This window comes from Tenrec ecaudatus, chromosome 12 (assembly GCF_050624435.1).
Source record: "Tenrec ecaudatus isolate mTenEca1 chromosome 12, mTenEca1.hap1, whole genome shotgun sequence".
In the NCBI taxonomy this organism is placed as follows: domain Eukaryota; kingdom Metazoa; phylum Chordata; class Mammalia; order Afrosoricida; family Tenrecidae; genus Tenrec; species Tenrec ecaudatus.
Genome location: NC_134541.1, coordinates 187,445 through 208,699, shown reverse-complemented (window position 1 = coordinate 208,699; position 21,255 = coordinate 187,445). Strand labels below are relative to the sequence as shown.

General features: G+C 56.6%; 1 protein-coding gene across 1 annotated transcript; it reads right to left on the bottom strand.

Moving 5' to 3' along the window:
* Positions 1-1,880: 1,880 nt before the first annotated feature.
* Positions 1,881-19,964, bottom strand: GMEB2 (glucocorticoid modulatory element binding protein 2). The gene is made up of 10 exons (XM_075528308.1): positions 19,785-19,964; positions 10,768-10,966; positions 9,694-9,791; positions 8,379-8,506; positions 5,894-5,997; positions 5,152-5,309; positions 4,608-4,679; positions 4,361-4,498; positions 4,144-4,266; positions 1,881-3,931 (listed from the first exon to the last, which is right to left on the bottom strand). The coding sequence occupies exons 2-10, from the start codon at positions 10,896-10,898 to the stop codon at positions 3,315-3,317; spliced, it is 1,569 nt and encodes a 522-aa protein (XP_075384423.1). The 5' UTR covers positions 10,899-10,966; positions 19,785-19,964; the 3' UTR covers positions 1,881-3,314.
* Positions 19,965-21,255: the final 1,291 nt, after the last annotated feature.

Below are 21,255 nucleotides of genomic sequence, written 5' to 3'. Positions count from 1 at the left end.
TGTCCAGTCTCAAGTCTGAAGTCTCCAATGCCCAAAACCACAGCAGGTCTTCCTGCTTGTACCAAAGTACAGCCAGGAAATGGGGAGGGCGGGGTGGCAGTGTGTGCCTGAAGCAGCAGTTAGACCCCACAAAAGATGGTGTCTCTGTCATACCCTCCACCAAGGTCGGGTCTCAGTCCCACCTACCCCTGGCTGTCAGCATGGAGGATAACACCCTCAAACAGGACCATAGCCACAGGCCAGTGAGAGCCAGAAGCATAATGCGTCACACGGGGAGCGAGGCTAGGAGGGCCATGGTAACTGGCCCCGACTCCTGTGTGGTGTCAGCTGGCCACTGCCATAGCTGCACACAGCTGGAGGAAACCCGTGTTGTCCCATGGGCTGTACACACAAATGGGCCAGGTTCAGGACACCAAGCTCAGAGCCATGCTTGAGAAGGGCATTGCTTCCAGCGGCAGACGGAGATCTCCCCAAGCCCTGGGAGCTTTTCCTATAGGAGGGGCAGGGTCCAGCTTAGGAGTAGTTGAAGCAGGAAGTCCTATTGGGGACCGAGGTGAGGGATGTGATGAGAGACCTGCTGGGTAGGGACTTGGAGAGAGAGAGCACTCCTGGGCTCTGACAGGCTCCTGAGATGGGAGAGAGGGGTAGACACAGGATGAGCTGGGGTCTCAGGGGTGGGGGGGGTGGCTCGGGAGGAAGTTTTGCAGGGGATGGACCCAAGGTCAGGGCTAAAGGTGATCCAAGGTGTGGATGGGAGTCCACACTGCCCAGATCAGACTCGGCACCTGGGTCCACACTCACAGGCTGAGCACCAGCTTTTGATCCTCAGTGCAGAGGCCATTCCCTGCTGCCCTGGGACTTCTCCAGCCAGAGAGGGCTGCACCAGGGTGACCAGTGGCCCAGATATTCCGGTGTTCTTCCTGGTGCTTTCTCCAAGGACCACAGGTCTAGTGCATTACCTCCTAGCATGCCAATGGGACGTTACCAGCCACCCGCTGAGGTACTGGCCTCTGGACTCTGCTGTCATGTCACCCAAGCCAGTGGAGTGCCCTTTGACCTGCAGATTGCTTCAATGACCCAAGTGGCAGATCAGGGTGTGGCCTGAGTCCTTGCTTGATCAGCAGTGGGGGAGGCAGACTCCATCCTGGCCCGGAGCCCAGATAGGGGCCCACCCAGAGAGGGGGAGGCAGGCTGTATCCCTCAGCATACCCTCTCCACCCAGGCCCTTGCTCTTTCCAGACCTGCAGTCCAGTCCCACTGCCCCCTCAAAGGGGGAAAGTACACTAAAGGGGCTCCTTCCCTCCCCATCATCAGCCCCCTCCCCTGGGGCCACTTCCTTGGAGCTGCTTGTGACTTCTTCTTTCTGCAAGTCCAGCTTGTCTCCAAGTGCAATGGCCACCAGGACCACCTCCCCTGGGCCTGCCCCTCCAAACCAGCCCTCCACACATGCCTTCCATTCCACCAGCCCTCCACTCTCCAAGCCCCCCATGAACCAGTCCCTGTGGCCTGCACATGGGGCTCCCCCATACCCTTCCTCCAGACAAAAGCCACAGCAGGGTGAGCTGGGGGAAGGGAGGGGGCGCAGGTCCTGCGGAGGCACGAGGACAGATGTGCAATGGGCACATAGGGTGTCCTGGTCAACTGAGTCCCTGCGCCTCATGGGTGGAGCCCAGATTGGGACCAGAGATCCAGCTCAGCTCCTTAGGACGGCAGGCTGCAAGGACCCAGTCAGGGGACCACACCTTCACAGCTACCCCAGAGGCACAGGCACCAGGTTGGCTGGGAGCGCTCCAGAACAAGGGGGGAAGGTCAGTGTGCCCTCGGCAGACACTGAGGTCCCTGCCCTGTGGGCACACCCTCCCACTGCAAGAGGCACAGAATTTAGGAAAGATGTATTTATTTGAAAGCAAAATGCCAAACAGATCCCAGCAAAACCAAATACAAAGTAGCCCCGAGTGCCTTCTGCCCACTGCACTGAAGGGCCCCTGCCCACCCAGGGCAGCCTGGAGCCTGAGTGAGGATGGAGGCGGGAAGGAGTGCAGGCAGCTTCCTATGAGGGTCACCAGGCCCACACCTCCATGATGGACAAGCTGCATGCTGGGCTGTATGCCTCAGCAGACTTGGGGTTGGAGCTGGGCAGGAGAGGTCACAGGATGCCCTCTGGCTCTTGACCAAGACCCAAGGGTGTGACTAGGATGTTGGGGCAGGTGCCCGAGGCTGGGGGCTGTCTGAGGAGCGGGACTATGGAGTCAAGTCAAGCTAAGTCTCAGGAATGAGTATGTACATGGTCAAATCCACACCGCCTGACACAGTGAAAGATGATGCACCTTCAGTAGCTCGCTGTGGGATGGGGTCATCAGGTCACAGGGCAGGCTGCAGGGGCACAGGGTTCTCGGCAGGTGGGAAGATGGCCCCAGACCATGTGGGCAGTAGGAAACGCCGGTAGCCACTGTCTGTTAACAAGACCCTGCAGAACTGGGGTGAGGCTCCATGTGGGCGACTCAGTACCCGCCTTGACCTCTCAGGAGCCCCACACACAAATCCTGCCACCAACCAGCCTGTATCCCCCAAGCCCAGGGGCTGGACTTCATGGCAGTAAGTCCTGAAGACAGGGACCCTAAGCAGTGGCAAGGGTAGACCCATAGCCGTCCTGGGGCTCCAAGGCACTGTACCTCTCGGAACCCTCCACCATGTCATCTCTGCTCATGACCTCAGGCTAGGAGGCCCAGGCCAGGGCTGTGGGTGGTTGGAGCCATGCCAGCACCTGAGGGTCCAGGTTCCAGGGCTGCTCTGCTTGGGGCACCTGAAACTAGAATGAGGGCTGGGCGGGTATTCAGCCTTGTTTCAGTCGAAAATGCATACATTTGACTAGATATACCAGCCTAAGTGATTCATGGGAAAATGTGAGGAGCGGGTGTGCAGGTGGAAGGCACAGCCAGGCTGCCCCCTGCTGCCGACAAATGGGAAGACCGAATCCACAGGATCCAATGCAGACACTTGGGCTCGTCCCCAAGATACATCATCAATTCCTCCCTGAGCCGACTCGGATCCCACGGGGCCCGAGGGGCACACTGCTGACCGGGAAGCAGGGGGCCCCACACCCCGGCCCACCCTCCTGCTCAGATCCACATGTAAACAGCATCAACAAGTCACAGGTGGAAACACCTGTTTACCCAGCCTGCAGGCCAAGAGAACAGGCAGCTGTGTGCCCTTCTCTGCCTGAGATTCTCCTCTTTGGTTCAGCACCCCCCGGGGCCCTCTGCCGAGCCCCCAGACTGGGCCCAGGACCACCACCAGAGGCCTCGCCGTCCCTGCTACTTCTGCTCATGGTCTTCTGCCACTGCAGCCACTTCGATGGTGGTTGTGTGCTCCTCAGTCCCCGGGGTGGCCACAGCCCCAGGGGACAGTTGGGCCATGTTCTGCACAGCAGGGCCCAGGCTGGGCAGTGTCAGCAGCTGCAGTGGGCTCACCACCTTGACCAGAGTGCTGCCGTCCTGCAGGGCAGCTGTGCTCAGCACTGTCAGGCTTGGTGCGTCCGGGTGCACCTCCACAGCGCCAGGGAAGGCAGTGCCTGAGGAAGCCAGGACCGTGTAGCCCCCCAGCAGCGGGGAGGCAGGGGCACTGGCAGGTGGGGCCTGAGGGGGCCCCTTGTTCAGGGCAGGGGCCGGCAAAGCTGACACCACTTTGCTGAGGGGCACGCTGGCCAGCTGGGAAACGGGCACGCCCTGGGCGAGGGCAATCTGTGTGGACGGCGACAGCACCTGGGAGGCCATGGCGGCTGGCCCTGACGTGGCGCGTGCCAGCCGAGGGCGCTTCACAGGCGGTGGCAGAGACACGGGCGTCAGCGTCATGAGCACATTGCTCAGGTGCTGGGATTTGTGCTTCAGCTCCTTGGCTCGCTTCCGGTGCTCATCACACTGCTGCTCCAGGGCTGCGGGGTGGGGTGGGGGGGCGGGCAGCCATCAGGGCGGCACGCATGCCGACACCCCTGACCACACTCACACATGCATACACACATCCACTCTGCTCACCACACACATACACATGGCTCCTGATCACACTTGGCAGTGCCATCTAGCAGGCTCTCTCCTTGGCTGGGGTCCCCTCCAGCTCCCACAGGGAGGGGAGCCCAGCGGCCCCTACCTGCCAGGTCACGTGCATACTGCTCCCGGGAGCGGTCCATCTGGCACTTGTGGCTGGCCAGCACCTTCTTGACCAGGTCCAGCATGCCGAAGTTCTGCACCACGTTGTTGAGTAGAATCGCATCTGAGGGTGGACAAGTTGCTCAGTCACCCCTGGAGGGGGCTGGAGACCCACGCCTAGCACAGGCACTCCAAGTGCCCCCAGCTGCGGGTCTCACCTCGCAGCTGCAGCGGGGGTTCCTGGCCACGCTGCTGCAGGCCTTTCATGGTCCCCGCCAGATCCTGGTGGAACTCCTGGATGACCTCGTCCAGGAGCCCGGCGTCCTTCAGGCCCCGCCAGAAGGCAAACGTGTCCTCTGTGGAGGAGGAGAGCTCGAGAGCAGGGCCAGGAAGCAGGCATGGCTCCCCGTACCCCGCCCCATGAAGCCGCACCCTCCCAGCCGAGGACACGGGTGGGCAGCATACCCCCGATGGCCGTGGTCCAGTCCCCAGGGTCCTCACAGGCCTCAATGGTGATGGTTGCAGGAGCGCCGTTAACTGCAAACAGACGGGCACAGCACATGAGCCTCCCAGCCTTCATCTGACAGACAAAAGGGCTGCGACATATGCTGGCCACAGCACCACCAGAGAGCACCCAGACGCCAAAGTCCCATCGCTACCACACCCTCACTTTAGCGAGAAATGCGACGCTCTGTCCCACAGCCTCCTGAGTCAGCGCTGTGCCCCACTGGGAGCAGGGCAACCACACACCGGCCTGCACTGAAGGACACACTTGGGACTAAACACACATATACATACACAGCCCACCCATGTGCTCACACGCCCAGGACAACACACAGAACACACACACACACGAGCACACAGAACACACACACACACACACGAGCGCGCGCACTCGGGCACATGCCGGCTCACAACTGTAGCAGGGCAGTGAAAGCCACACCCAGAAGCACACCCAAGTGGGCACGTGCAGGGGTGGGATGGGGCTGGGGACAGGGAGCAGTGGTACCGTCCGCTGTGGCCGGCGTGAGGGGGAGGTACTCGGCTGCCGTGGGGCTGCTCAGAGACACTCGGGCACCCGACAAGTCGATCTTGGTGCTGCGGCAGGTGTTAGAGCAGACCTTGTCATGCTGGTAGAAGTCCAGCTCCCCAGAGTCCATGATCTTCCTGCAGGGTGGGGACTGTCATTCGCATCCTCAGTCTGAGCCCAGCCTCTCCCTGGGACTCTCCCCACCTCCGTCAGGTGGCAGTGGGGCGGGGCTCTGATGGGATGGGGTCTAGAGAAGGTCATCTCAGAGGCCACGGGGTCAGGGCTTGGCCCCACAGGAACCACTGTACACCTCAGTCCAACATGCCTCTACGTCCCTCTCTGCCAGGTCTGCACTGGTCCCCAGGATGTCCCACTAGAGGATGCCCCAAGGATGGGGGCAGGGGAGGGATGCCAAGCAATTGGAGTCTGGGGGCACCAGTCCCTTCTGAGTCTGGTTCACTAGGGGAGATCCACCAAGCTTCTCATGTGGGCTCAATAGGAGCACGGTACAGTGCACCCCATGGGGTTCACAGGGGGTATGGCTCACTGCACGACTAGAAGCGGCCTGTGGGGCAACTCACTCTGAAAAGCGCCGTAAGCACCATCAGGTAAGACGTGGATATTAAAGACTGACCAACAGCTGGGAAACTCGGGGTGGAAGTGGTGGAAGGAGTGCAGGGGATGAGGGAAGCTCAGAGCCCAGGCAGCCTCACAGACCCACCGGAGCATGATGCCGTTCATGCGGATGGCCCGCTTCCAATCCTTCAGGGTGGACTTGCCGGCCAGGTGGACGAACTCCTTTGGGCTGATGACATGCTCGTCATACTGCAGGGGAAGCAGCACAGTGCTGGGGTGGGGGGCAGGTGGGACAGATTAGGGCACCTCCCCTCTGCAATTCCTGGTCCCGGCCTGTCCAGTCTGCCCTAGCTGGCTGGCTGGTGTGGGGCTGCAGGCTGCACTCCACTCTGAGCACACGCAGTCACAGATCAACAATGGCCTGGTTCACCAAAGACTGTACTGACGTGGAAACAAGCTGGCTGGAACGTGAGTCTCTGGGGTGGGCAAGAGGCAGAGCTCCCTCGGCCTGGAGGGGGCTGCTGCTTGGGGCTCCTGCTTTGTTTTGGCTCCCTCCTGAGGCATCCTCCCACTGTAGCTAGGTCTGACCTCGGACCACCTGCCAGCTGCAGGACAGAATCCCAGCTATTAAATCTCACCCCAGCAATTGGGCACCTCAGGCCAACGTGCTTCTCCTGATAGTTAGGACCTACCTCTTGGCGTCTACATGCCCCTCCCTGTCACTTCCCAACTGAGCCTGAAAACTGTCCCCACCCTGAACTATGAGCTCTCTGCTCCTCAGCAACTGGGTTGCCCTTCTCCTGGTATCTGATGGACCAGTCACTTGTCATGTTCCCCAAGTGGGGGCAGTCGTGGACCCTGAAGTGACTGCCCTGTGCCATCCTGAGGGCAGTCATCCAAATCTACAGAGCTCTCAGCTCACTGCGGGGCCACACACCCTGGCTACACCTCACACAGCCTCTGCTAATGCTTCAGATACCTGGCCTGGGACCCTGTTCTCCCTCAGCCTCCTGCAGCATAAACATCCCTCGAGGTACCCAAGTGGGGGTGGCTGCTGGTGGCTGCCACAGGACATCTCTGCACAGGGACAGTATGATCCCGCCCCAGCACATGCAGCATCTGTTTGAAGCCATACAGACCAAAGCTAGAACAGCAGGAAGGAGCTGGCTAGCCTAATGGATCCCGCTCTTTGCTTCCCACAGGGCCATGCTGTGAGTGTGCGTATAACACGCCCTACTCTTTCTGACCTGCTGAGAGCAGGGGGAACGCTTGGGTCCCTTTCTCCCGCAGCAGCAGGCCAGCCGCATGGAGAACGGCTTCCTCTGTGTCTGAAGGTTCTTCTCTGGCCAGGATGCAGGTGGTCAGAGGGAGGTGCTGCTGGTAGTTTGGTCCAGTGCCGCTGGCCACTTGGCAAGGGGACATGCCAGGCTTCCCTGCTGTAGGTGGAGGAAGCTGGCTGCCAGTAAAAGGCGTGCGTCCCGCACAACTCTGACCTGTGGGCTGGTGCCAACTGCAGAGTAGTGGCACTCTGTATAAGGCAGTCCTCCCACGCCCTATGCACATGCACAGGCGCACATACGACATGAAAGGTGCCAGGGGCAGCACATATGTGGAGATGCTCACTGGAGGTATGCAAGGGCTCCCCCCCTCCCCCAGCTGTCCCAGATGTCATCTGGGGAGTCCCTTTGAGCCACATCTCTCTCCTCTGGGACGTGGGCAGATTCCCTTTTATTGACCCAGCGTGGGTTTGTCAGCTCTCTTTGAGCCTGTGCACTGGCGCTACTCTCCCTTGGACCCTGGGTGACCTTAGCTTCTGCGGTTCACCTTTTCCTTCTCATGGGGTCTCAAGCAGTCCTTCCATTCTGCCGTCCAGGCCACAGACGGTCTCTTCAGCTGTGCCTCATCTGCTGCTTCACCCCCACCCTCTCTTGGAGGAGCTGTTCTTTCCATTCACATCCAAGCCTTTTGTATTTCTTGAAATAAACTACACAAAATTATCGTACATCTGTCTTAGAATCCCACACACAGGTGTCTGCGGGGTTGATTCCGCTCACTCAGGTGGCCTGTTGTGTGCCTGGGGTGCCGTCTGCATGGGGGCTGCACCGCTCTCAAGGGCGGCGTAGAAACCTCTGTGGCCTGGGTCAATGAACTCCTTTCTAGGGGAGTGCTCTGCAGGCCCACAGGCTATGTGTGGCTTCTCAAGAAAGCAGTACTAGGAGTAGAGGAGGAATTTTCCTGGTGGCCCCAGGGCCCAGGTCGGTAGCCGACCCTTACACTGAGGGTTTGTCTTTCAGCTTTGTGGAAGATGACTGTCCCTAAGCCCACAGCTCTTCGGGAAGCCCCAAGCTGGTCTGCTGAGCTTGTGCGACTGAGGAAACAGGCAAAGGCCCTCAGGACGCAGGTTGCCTTGCAGGCTGCCTGCCTGCACGCTACCGCTGGGCCAGGGACCTGAGGCCTTCCTTAGCCAAGTGATGGCAGACCGCAAACCATTAACTCATTTTCAGCACAAAGTGAGCCAGCAGGAGACCACCCCCATCACTACCCTCACTGCCCTCCCCAGAGGGTGGGGTCTTGAGCTGTCCTGAGGGCTCCTTCCTTGTGTGCAGGCCGGCCCCGCCCCACTGCCTCACCTGGACGCACTTGACGTTGATTCCCGGGCACACAAACTTCCTCCAGATCAAGTTGGCTCTGCTGTCCCCACAAGTGATAGGGTATACCACCTCAGCCTCCAGGCTCCCCTCCTCTTCAGCAACCTTCACTGCTCACAGGGAGGGGACAAGGACAAGCAGTTAGCACCCTGCCAACACTTCCTGCAGAGACAGAGAAACAGCAACGGAAACTGCGGCACAGACAGGCCCAGAGACGGATGAGGCTGTCTCCGCACCTGCCCCCTCACTGGGCAGACTCAAGTCCTGGAAATGCCTTAGGTACATGTACATGACCCACTTAACAGACACAGACCCTAAGACTGCTGACCTACTGCAGTGTGTCCCGTTGCGGAGCCAGCAGGGGAGAGAAGACCTGCTATTTACTTGAAACAACGAGAGCAAACTGGAGATGAAGGTTTCACAGCATCTGGAGTCCCGTGGGCCCCAGGCGCCCATGGTGTTTCCAATCGCCTCACATGCACATGAGGGCTGGACCATGAGTTCAGCGATGTCGTGGCTGTGGTGTTGGGAGGAGCACTAACTAAACAGAGGTGGCCAGGAGCACACAGCTCTGCAGTGGAGGACAGAGCGCTGGCTGCCCTTGGAAGAAAGGATGGTGAGCTCTGTCTCGCGAGAAGACAGTCTTGGTAGAGGGGCAGCACACAGGAAGACCCTCAACCCAGACAGAAATGACACAGTGGCTCCAACCACAGGTTCAGCTGTGAGTACAGCTGTCAGGATGGGCAGGACCGTCCAGTGCTACATTTTCTTGTATGTGGTGACTGGCTCGACAGCATCTAACAAGGACATCAGAGTTCCTCAGAGGAGCCCTGGTGGCACAAGGGTTAAGCACTCAGCTGCGAACAGAAAGGTGAGCAGTTCATCACTGGAGCTCTGGGGGAGGGGGCACAGTGCCCCACAGTGAGGGCTGTGAGCCTGGACTGGGCCCCTGTGAGGATGCTGTGGGTGGAGCCCACCTGTCGGCACAGGGCTGGCCTTCCACGGCAGGGGCCTTCATCTGAGGGCGCAGAGTACCAAAGGCGGCCAGAGGAGAGCTGCTTCTGCCCATGGTGGGACAGTGAGGAAGGCCAGGCCAGAGGGGTGTGTCGCCACAGTGCTGGGAGGCCTGCCCACACTCGGTGTCCCGGGCAGGGCAGAGTACGGGGGCAAGGACTTGGGCTTACAATTGGGGGTCTTGTATGCTGGGTCTCCCTCAGCAGTGAGGAGGGGAGGCCCCTGGTTTCCTGCTCAGGCTGCATGAGCTCTGGGCCGCCCTGTGAGGACCCCGGCCTCCTACCCAAAACGGCCTCCTTGAGCTGGGACGAGGCTGTGAAGGCTGCGGCTGCGGCAGCCGCCGCGTTCTCCGTCTCCATGCTGTCTTCCGTCAGGTCGGCCCTGAAACACCGAGGAGAGACGCAAGTCAGCCCAACACTGATGCGACGAGCCTGCGTCCATCAGCCCAGAGCACCTGGCGTGGGGGCAGGGGGGCTCTGCCCTCAGTGAGGCTAGTTCCCATCGCGGTCCTGACACAGGGAGGCATAAACGAGGAGAAAACCCTTGTCTCCAGCCAGTCTGAGAAGTAAAGGCGAATTGTGCGCCCCACGTTCACCTCCAAGCTCCGTCCGTGACCCAGAACCAGAAATACAGATACAGGTACCTTAAAAACCTTCTGTGGGGGGACGGATAGTAGAAAAGTGAGTGAAGGGAGGGAGACATCAGACAGTGTATGTAAGACATGACGAAATAATAATGATGTATAAATTATCAAGGGTTCATGGGGGGGGGGAAATGAGGAGCTCAAGTAGAAAGTAAATGTTCTGAGAATGATGATGGCAAGAAGTGTACAAATGTGCTTGCCATAATGGATGGATGGATGGTGGTAAGAGTTGTATGAGCCCCCAATAAAAGGATTTAAAAAAAAAACAAAAAACACCTCTCTGTGGTAAAAAAAACAACAACCCAGGGACCATTTCTTTAAACAGATAAGTTAGTTTCTTGGGAAGCGATGTGCCAGGGGAGTGGTGAGGGGGCAGGTCCTGGGGTGTGGCTGCGGCAGGACTCTGTCCACCAGAAAACAGGTTCCACAAGAAGAGCCAGGTCCCAGGGAGGGGACGTCAGAGAGCAAACACTAAAGAAGTGCTGCACCAGCTGGAATGAGACTTAGGCATCCAGGCCCCTGCTAGCCAGTGCCTCCCCAAAGTTACCCTCCTGCCTGCCTCCTCAGAGCACTCACAGGGCGGGCGCAGCACAGAGGGTGCAGGCAGCTGAGGCAAGGGCAGGGTCTCAGCAGATGTGGCTGGCTGAAAGCTGCTTCCGGAGATTTCCCCTGGGCTCGCCCCGCCCGCCATGCCACACACATGGAAGCACGTACCCGTGGGGGGCTAGGTTGGTTGTGACGAGCACGGTCTTCACCTCCTCCACACCACTGCCATCGACGGCGGTGTCGGGCGTTGTGACCACCACCACCTCCTCCATGTGCACGCTCACATCTGGGGCAGCCATGGCTCAGTGGGCAGGCTGGCCAGGCCTCAGAGCCTCTCCTCCAGACTGTTACAGAATGGCCTCCGTGCCTGTACATGAAACACGGGCGAGTGTCACCTCAAGCCCCTCCAGGAACCACCTCAGTCCCAGCCCAAGGCATCTGACAATTACCAGGGAAGAGGACTGTCCCAGAGCTTCTGGCTCAGGTAGAGCAAGCACAGTGCCAGTGGGGGGCACATGTACACCCTTCCACCCCTTCTTCCCACAGCCCGGGGGCCCTGAGTCTGGGTGGGTGGAAACAGCAGGGTTGCAGGAGGGGCCCAAAGGAGGCTCCCACTTCTCCCTGGCCCTTTGTGTCTCCCAGACCGCTCAGCAGGTGCAATCAGAGAGGTCCCCATGGGACAGAATAGCAGGCATCATCCTGCACTCTATGACTTTCTGTCCCCCAAAGGCTTCTGGGGTGGCAGAGTAGTGGCAGTAGCTGGCAGGCATCTAAAATTATTCAAAAGGAGACATGGTCCAGAGGACAGACTGGGCTGGGCACCTGCTGCTCTTTCTCCCCACCCCAGGGGGCCTGGCAGCAGGGCCAGACCCAGCACGGATGGGATGGAGGCCCCAGATGCTGAGCCAGAGGTCAGACCTCACTCGGAGATGCAGAGGGGAGCAGAGAGCTGTGCACGGGTCCCTGAGTGTCCCCACATCTGTGTGATAGTGGGCCTGCGCCCAAGGCATAAACCAAGGCTCCACTCAGATGGGACACAGGCAAGGGCCCAGCCGGTCTCCAGGGGCCTCAGGGTGCAGCGAACACAACACAGATCAACTGCTAGACGACAAGCAAGATGACAAGCAAGCAAGATGACAGCCCTGACCAGGAGGCCAGGCCTCGACCTGCAGCCTGACTCTAACCAGGTCCGTCTCCTGCTACAACAAAACTCCTGCACTCTTTGAGATCAAGACAAGACCCACAATCTCTGAGTCCAATGTTCAGAGCATGCAGAACACCATCTAAGATGACACGACGTACAAAGATCAGGGCTGGCCAACGGATTCAAGGATAAAGCCTGCACTGGGAAGACCACTGACATGAACCAAGATGTTAATGTAACTATTTTGCCTTCCTCTGAGAGTCAAGCCAGACACTGTGAGACAAATGGGAAGCTAGGGTGTCTCGGGAGGAAAATAAGTCACGACCAATGGGAATTTCAGAATAAAAAACTACAATAAAAAACCAAACAGCTCTCTGGGTACAGGGTGCATGGAGGTGGAGAGGGCGGGAAGGATCACGAACACAGCACTGAGTCACCAGCCACAAGCTTCCCCGAGGGACCCCAAGAGGAAGTCAGTGACAGCCAGAGTTTAAAGGGGAGGGCAACCTGGAGGGTGAGCACTCCCGGCTCCGAGGTCCAGGAGGAAGGACACGATGCAAGAGGAGCTACAAACATGTTCACTGGATGGCTGAACACTGCTCAAACTCGGGGAGAGGCAAACTCACATCTAAGAAAAGGCCAACCCAACAGGGGCAGAGAAATACACCGCCACAAAGCAGACAGAGGAGAAAGCCAGCGTGCCGCACGCTGCTGGCCAGCTTCCGAAGAACAAGGGAAAAATCAAGGCATTTTCCAATTCCTAATAAGAAGGGGCATTTTCAGATGAAGGGAAATTCAGAGAATGGGGTGCAGGTGGCCTGCTCTAGAAGAAAGGCGGGCGTGAGGCCTTGGAAGAGGAGAGGAGTTGGAGCAGGGGAAGCGCAGACCTTCCACGTGCAGAGGGGAGAGGGACACGAAGGACAAGGCATCACCAAAGGCTGGTAGAAAAATCCCAGAACTTTTAGTCCCATTTTCCATCTGAGTAAATACAATAGGTTGTGTTTCTCTGCAGTTCTTTAAAAGACCTCTGACAAGCTGGAAGCAAAATGACAGTCAGTGGAATGCAGGTATGTGACAACTACCATCTAAGAGTAAAGGGTCTGAATGCTAGTACTGTTTCCACATTCTGCTTGGAAGGGACAAAACACAGATTCTGAGTAGACTGTGAAACACTAAGGATATACATTGTAACCGATTAAACCGACAACATAAACACAAGCTACACATCAGAAGACAACACTGGCAAACCGTACTGAGAATGCGTACTGAGAATGTACAAAGAACTCTCAAAACGAGGCAAGAAGAAAAGCACAGCCTGGCAGTTCAGACGTAAACACAAACTGAACCTGAACAGATTCTTCTCCAGGGACACAGGGACAGCAAGTAAGCGCAGGGAAAGCCTAGCGTGGCAGGAAGAGACGCTCCCCGCCACAAGGCAGCAACAGGGGAAGGCATTCCGCCACCCACCCCAGGCCTGCTGCCCATGCAGAGCACCAAGTGTGGGTATGGTGAGGGGCACCCGGGCAGCACTGGGGCTGCTGTGGGCATCAGCTTGGTAGGCAGATGCTTAGAAAGGTATGTGTGCCCTTACCATATAACCTAGCAGGCCTACTCCTAAATGTTTACCCTGGTAGGGTTACTTGAAGACCTACATGCAAATGTGGATGGCAGCCTGATTCAGAAATGGGAAAACTAGAAAGAGCTCAAATGCCTTCAGACACTACACTGGCAGGATTCCCCTCTTTCAGTCAGAGGGGCACTGAAGCACCCACCATCGGAAGACTCCCAAGCCCTACAGCCCCGAGGTCCCATGCTTTGACCCTACTCAGGGACATTCCCACATGACTGCAGTGACAGGAAGGGACCACTGAAGCCAGGGGCTGGGGAGGGGGGAGTTGGGTTATACCAGGATCCCACAACTGAGTTTTTGGGGCAGCAGCCCTGCTCTGTATTCTGAATATAGTGGGGTTATACAAATCTACACATGTGCTAATCTAAAATGTATAGAATCATGTACCCCAAACCATAAGCACTAACTGTTGGTTTTGGGGTTTTTGGTTTTTAAAAAATTAGCAACAACAAAGCTATGACAACAGAATCACTCAGACTGGATACAGCCAGCCTATTCCAACTCACAGAGACTCCATGGGCAGCTTAGACAAACATACAGGCTAGGAAGGGTAAAGATGGAAAGTTGCTAAAGACAGAACAAATGCTCTCATTGGCGATGGACAGGGGAGAGACGAGAACACTCTGGGGGGCAGTCTGCAGGCAGACTGCCGAGGCTCTGTGTTTCTTGTAAACTGGGAGTTGGTAGCAAACTGCATCAAACAAGTGTGCTGGTCGGCATCATTGGTGCAACACTACTGCTCAGGTCACATTTGTGTAATTCTCACCATCTCTCGACCCTTCACCACACCACTGCACACTTAGTTAGGGTGAGTGTAATTTTTAACCACACCGAAAACCAGAAAACCCACTGACTGGCTTTCCTACAGTGGGCTGGAACCAACCCGCAAGAGCTCCAATGTACGCCTGTACGTGAAATTGACACTTAACTACTCTTAAAGGCAGACTTCAGTGGCGCTAAGTATCTTCATGATGCTGGACACAATCATCAAACTCCAGTCACTGCCACCACTGAGTCCATGCTGACTCAGAGCCCTCACAGGACAGGGCAGAGCTGCCTCTGTGGTTTTCTAAGGTCACAAAACTCTATGGGAGCAGAAAGCTCATCTTCATCCTGCAGAGCCTCAGGCTGGTGGTCTATAACTGCTGACCTTGCAGTTAGCAGCCCACTATGTAATGCACTAGGCCACGGTGCTCCTAGTGTGTGATTACTACCACTACCACCAGGGTGCTCACACTTGGTCAGCATGTGAGCTACTTACAAAATGATCAAGTCAAAATTATCTACCAACTACAAAAATGCAAAACATATATTTATTTTTAATGTATTACATTTATTCATAAATGCATTGAGAATTCTTTAAATGTACAATGTATGTTTATGTACATTGCATTAACTGCATGAGTCCATATTGCACAACGCAATTAACTCCGTACGTTTTCGCCATTACCTGAGTTTACTCTGAAGACTTGCTCTGAACGGAATGAGCCAGGGATGCATAGTCCGGACAGGAGCTGCTGACAGCCAGTCTCAAGCACACTTCCAAATGATCATCCGTCATGGTGGAACAGTACTTGGACTTAATGACCTTTATGTGGGAAAAGGCTGACTCACGTAAATAAGTAGAGCCGAATAATGCAGTCAAGGAGGTCGCACATTTTCTCATGTTTGGCTACTTTCTCTCTGTGAGTAAGATCCAGAACTGTTCATGCACTCTGGACTTCAGCTGCATGTCGGCTTGTAGCATCAAAATCTCCCATTCTGTGTGTTTGTGATACGTTTTTGTCCTCTTACTTGGTCCAGCTCCCATTCATTCCAATGTTCCTTCTTATGTTTAAGAGGAAAAAAACAAGGTCTAAAAATTGGCGATAACTTAGCCTGTCAGTGTTGCTGCACTTAGCGCAGTTGTTTGAACATGCGTTTGACACCTAAGATTGCATCTGATTGGCTGTACTGTGTATCAATTAAGTGACGGGATTGATGATAGGCTTATGTCAACTTTTTTTTTAAAGGCCATAATGCCATGCGATCTACCCACACTATATTTGAGATCAACTAGTAGATCACAATTGATGTATTGAGCACCCCTAATACTGTAGTTTTTACTAGGACCAATTCAGCAGACCTTGTCTCATGTTGTCAGGGATCATCAGTCCCTGGAGGACAGACAGCAAGCTTGGTAACATGGAGGGACAGTGACAAAGAGGCAGACCTTCAACTAGACAGACTCAAACTGACACCATGGCTGCCACAATGCGTTCCCAGACAACAGGGAGGGCGGTGCAGGGTCAGGCAGTGCTTCCTTCTGAGCTGGAGTCCATTGGACACTACCTAACGACCACAACAGCAAAGACTCTTGCATGTCTGAAAATATTTAAACCTTCTCAGTCCATATTACCTTTCACAAAACCTACTTCACTGTCACTTCCCCTACTCCAGGAGGCCTATTATTTCCCCCAGATGTGGGGTGTCCAGTTTCGGGGTGTCCGTTAGTGAGGCCTCTTGTGCTGAGGAGTTGGGGCCCCAAGGACTCCGACACAGGTGGTGCTGAAAGAGGGGCAACTGGTGTACTTCCAGGGAAGGAGGCAGGGGGCAGGAGCTGTCTCCCCACCAGTCTCTGCCTAGGGGTAGGTCCCCAGGGAAGGTCCAAGCAGCTGTGTCACCCACAGGGTTAGCTGGGGGCTCACAGTGGGAGGGAGCCAAGATCTCTCCTGAGTCTTCACTGATTACTGACTGGCTTCAGGAAGGCTCTGTCCTCGAGTCAGTGTTTGCTATGGACCCCCTGTGGTTCCCCAATGAGCCCAGAGGAGGTCTCCGAATCGTAGCCAGACCACTGGTCAGAGGGCCCATCTGGTAACCACATGACTATGGGAAACTGATGTGCCACTATGTTCTGGCATCTACATCTTCGACACCATGATGCCTCGGAGGTCACCCACGCCCCAAGATTGCTTTACCTTCTCTGTCCCTCCCAAGATGTAATCAAGGGGCATCTATAAAACACCTTTGAGTTTGTGTTCTCGTTTCCCCCTAGAAGAGCCCTGGTGATGTAGTGGGCTACAAGCTGAGCTGCTCACTTGAGAATCCTTAAGTTCAAACCCAGCAGTCAGTTGCTCTGCAGGAGAAAAGATGAGGCTGTCAGCTGCCTTCAAGATTTAGCTTTGGAAACCCAGGCAGCAGTTCTGCTCTGCCTCAGAGGTCACTGTGAGTTGGTGGCAGCAGGTGGGCTTCCTGACACACAGAGGCAGAGGTCAAGGGGCCATATAGCTAAGAGGCTGCGGACCACTTGTGTTGCCATTCATCAGTCAGTGCCTGTATCCTGACTGCTGACTGACCCGCACTTGTGGTGACCTGTTGACTTCCCTCATAAACCCCCATAATTGTGAGTAGTTTGAGTTCTGGAAGCCATGTTAATGAGTTTGAATCCAATGGAGAAGTAGAGTTTCATGGGAGGAATGGTGGTATTGGAACAGGCACAGAAGGATGGGCGGCAGGGACAGGTCTGACTTCTGCCTCAGGGCTATTGGACTGGGCTGGTGTGGAGATATAGCCAGAGGAGGTCAGAGGTGTCCCCTCACCTGGTTTTCTCAGAATCAAAAGTTAAAAAAAAAACCAACCCAAAAGCACATGAATAAAAACCATACCCACCAACCCAAATTTCCATATGCACTAAAACACTAAGTCACTACTGTTTCTGAATCTCTGTGTAAATGGTTGTGAATCAGTCTGGCAGCTCTTGTCCACCCAGGGGTGACTAGGAAAAGGCCTGGCAATCTCAACACCAGCCACTGAAAGCCCATAGAGCCTAGACCCACTTGATTCAGGCGTAGCGACTTACGGAACCGTTGCCTCCACCCGAGTGAGCCTGTAGAGTCACAAGTCAATCAAATGCTACAACAGGGGCTCGGGGTATCCTGTGGCAGTCGTGTAGGTCAGCTGCCCCAGCAGGCAGTGATCCCCAGCAGGCCACCTGGAGCCCTGCTTCGCAGAAAAGAGCTCCCACCTCTCCAAGGACACCTCAATTACACACACAGTTGCTTTGGTCCTGTCTCCCAGAACATGTATGTGCAGGGACCAAAGACACGAAAGGCTGCGAGTACACCCAGCTAATAAGTAGACGTGCAGACCCAAATCCCTGCCCACCGTTTGGCTTCCTTGCTAGCTCAAATTGAACCCCAAGTTAATTTTGAGGCCAATGAACAATAAAGGAGATCTCTGAAAGAGCAGTTGAGGCTGCCATTTCGCATCCCTGAGGGTCATCTCATCTTAATCTACCAGACCCCCAAGCACCACCTCAAGTCCCCACCCCTGCTGTGTCCACTTTGACAAGCTGAGGCACTGCTGTCCATCCGGAGAAACTGGCCACATGCAGAGTCAGGGCCACTAGTGGAAAAGGTGCAGCCATGGGGAGGCAGCCATGAGCAAACACCCCTTCTCCCTGAGGAAACCAGGGGTTAGCACCATCTCTGATTTTGAAGAGGAAGTGTGCAGCAGCCCTGCACATCAACAGTACACAAGTGCACCTTGGGGGATAGGCTGTGGGCCGAGGACATGGGCCTAGACCTTGGGGACAGGCTGTGGGCCAAGGACCTAGGCGCAGACCTTGGTGAAGAGGAGCCTGAGGATAGGCACCAACTGTGGCTGCCATTTGACCTCATTTGTAAGGCAAGATCTCTGCTCGGGTTTTGCTTCAGCTTAATTCATTCTTTACAGGCAACTCACCATACAAACTGAGCACTAAGTTAATCAAGTGGTTTGCCTGGTTAAAACGAGGACACACACAAGAGCACACGTACTCACAGTACTCGAGCATGAACACATTAAGACAAGACCAAAACCTTAGCTAGTGTGCAACCAGTATGAGATTCAGGCCTTTGCAGGTCTTTCAAGCTAATTAAAAAATATTTCCTTTAATGAAAACTCTGAACACGTATGAGATCAAATCAGTGCCAACAGGGTGAGATTTCTTTGGCCTTCACAGTGTTGAAAATATTTTTTTAACTTGTAGCAACTTTCTGTAAGTTTAATGAGTTTACAGCACAATCCCAACTTCCAACTTTCCTCAGGAAGCATATGAGAGGCAGGCCCTTGGGTGAGCATGGAGGCACCACCTGGCAGGCTAGAAAGGCCCTCTGAGTATCCACGCTGGCTTCACCCAGGCCACTCCAATTCGCCTGGCTAATCTGGTTCCACAAAGACCTTTGAGCTGCTCCTTCCATGCTCCAGGGTGCAATGACTGAGGGCGGAATCTGCTGGCAGGGGAGGTACAACCAAGGAGCCTTCTGGGGCCACCCCACTCTGGCCTACAGAGCTGTGTCCAAGTGTCTTCAATGCATAAAAGACGTCTCCCTTTTTGAACCCCTACGTACACAACGTCCTCCTCCGTCCAGCCTGTCTTCCCCTTCCCAGAAAGTCTCAGGATGGTGCTTAGAAGAAATACATGTCCCCAAGCAGTCCTAATCATATTCGGGTTTTATCTCATCTCTTTAGCTTCACCCTTGCAGGAACGATTCACTTGGAACTCCGCTGTTTGACGTGGCAACAGACAACTCCGGGTCCTCAGTTCTGAGATGACAAAGGTCACACGTGGTCATACTGGCCGCGGGCCCACAGCAGTCTCGCTCCTGGCAGTGCGGTGTTGTCCTCCTTAAGTGCGGCCCACTGGCTACAACAGACGGAAATACTGTCGCCCGCACTGTGTTCTGCGCTTTCCACATGAGAGGCCTCTGGGCACTGCTTTTCGGTTGTGATCCAAGGGTTTCCCAAGCCAGTTTCCGGTCGAAGATCACCTGCGCTTTCTTCCTAGTCTGTCTAGCGTGTCTGGCACGTGCGACGCGGGTTCTGCAAGTGCCAGCGACCGCTTCCTGCCAGTGAGCCCTCACAGTATCGTTTCCGCGGATAGGTTCCCACCGACGAATCTGCGAGAGCACGGTTCCTGCCAGGGGCTCCCCGTCAGTCAGGACGGCTTCCACGGCGCTCCCTCCTCCGGGCTCGGGGACGCCGGGCTGCCACTATCGGCCCACCGTAACACCAGACCTACCAGGAACCAGGCTGACACGCCGGGCGCCCCGAGGGGCCCTACCCGCAGGCGGCCCCCAGCTGCGAGCCCGTGCCGGGGGAGCAACGGTGGCGAGAAGGACGGACGGCCGCCGCCCGCCAGCCTTCCGCCCGTCGCCGCCCCCGCGGCGCCCAAGATGGCGGCAGGAAGCGCCGCCGCCCTCGCCGCCCTCGCCGCCTGACGCGAGCCGTCGCGCCTGACGCCGCCGCCCCTCCCCCCGCCTCCCCTCCCCCCGCCGTAACGTCCTGACGCTCCGCAGGGACCCCTGACTGGACGACGGCGCGCGAGCGGAGCAGAGGCCTCGCCGCGGGGGGAGGGGGAGCGGGGGCCGGCCCGCCGCGGGCGCCACCTACCTGGGGACCCCAGCCGGGCCTACTCGCGCGCCCGGCACCAACAGCAATGCGCTGGCGGCGGCGGCGGCAGCGCGGCTGGCGAAGGCGGCGACCGCTGGCTTCACTCCTTGTGGGCGATTCGGCGGCGGCGGCGGCGGCCCGGGCGCGCGCCTCCTCGTGACGCAGACGGCGGGGTCGCGCACGCCAGGGTGGGGCGGGTCCAGTGACTTATTTGACGCTGGATGGGGAAGCGGGCCTTGAGAAAAGAAGGCCGGAGGGGCGCGGCGCGCGTGCGCGGTTGCGGAGGCGGGCCCGGGAGCAGAGCGGCGACGCCAGCGCATCCGGTAGCGGCGTCCCAGCTGTGCGTCCTCGGCCCTTCCCGGACCTCGTGTCCTCTAGGAGCTCCTAGTCGTCTCCCGCGCTCCGGCTCGGCCTACTGAGCCCGAGCGTCGCTTGCCGCCAAAGTGAGGGGACCCGGAGTTGCAGAAGGTTTGCCTAAATAGTTTATAGCAGCCAGTAGCCGACCCCACCCCACCCTGCGGGGAAGGACAACGGGCGCCCAGAACAGTATTAAATTACAAGAGAGTTGCCGGGAAACGCCTGGAAGAGGGTCCTCTGCAGCCGTTGCTTTTATTAACTTTTTAACTCTTCGGCTGTTAACCGAACGTGGTTAAACCGACCAGCTGCTCTGAAAGAGCAAGATGCGGTGGTCCGCCCTGTAAAGATTTAGCGGTCTCGGAAACAAGAACATCGCTGTCGGGATCCACTCGGTGACTGTGGGTTCGGGGATAGGAGGCTTACTGGTTTCCAGAGCTGAATTCAAAAATGGTTTTGAACACGTCGTTTGTGGGTTTGCGCTGTGCTCAGCAGCGCCCCTGCCTCCTGGAACCATAGTGCCCTCGTTTGTCCCCCAGACCAAGAAGACAGCTTTGTTCCCTCTTCCTGCCTGCACTGTCCCAGCTGCCAGCCCCATGGTCACACAGAAGCGCTGTCCCAGCTGCCAGTCTGCTTCCGCCTGTGCTCTGGCAGCCCTGCCCAATGGGAGTTTGTGTTCCCCCAGCAATCTCCCCAGCTCCTGCATCTCAGGTGTTTGAGATCAGAACAAAGACAGACCCCCGTTGCTGTCCTTAGCGGGGCTTCTGAATTGCATGCTGGGTGGGGAAGGTGTGGCCTTGTGCCAGTGGGATGGCACAGCCAAGCGGGCATACCACTGTCCCCTCCCAGCTGTGTTGGTGACCTGGGCCCAGAGACTTCTCGGCCCTTACCAACGGGGAGGTAGAAGGCCTGAGTGGGAACAGGAAATGGAACCCCTCAGGGTGAAGATGGCCCTGTAAATCCCGTGACGCACCCAGCCACAAGGACCTTGTGTGAAGCTTCAGCTTTGAATCAAAAGATCAAAACTTGCCAGTTACTCAGTAGTTACATCTCTTTACTCCAAGACTGGCTGAGGGAAGGGAGTCAGAGAGGCCGCGTTGGGTGAGGCCTTGGCTCT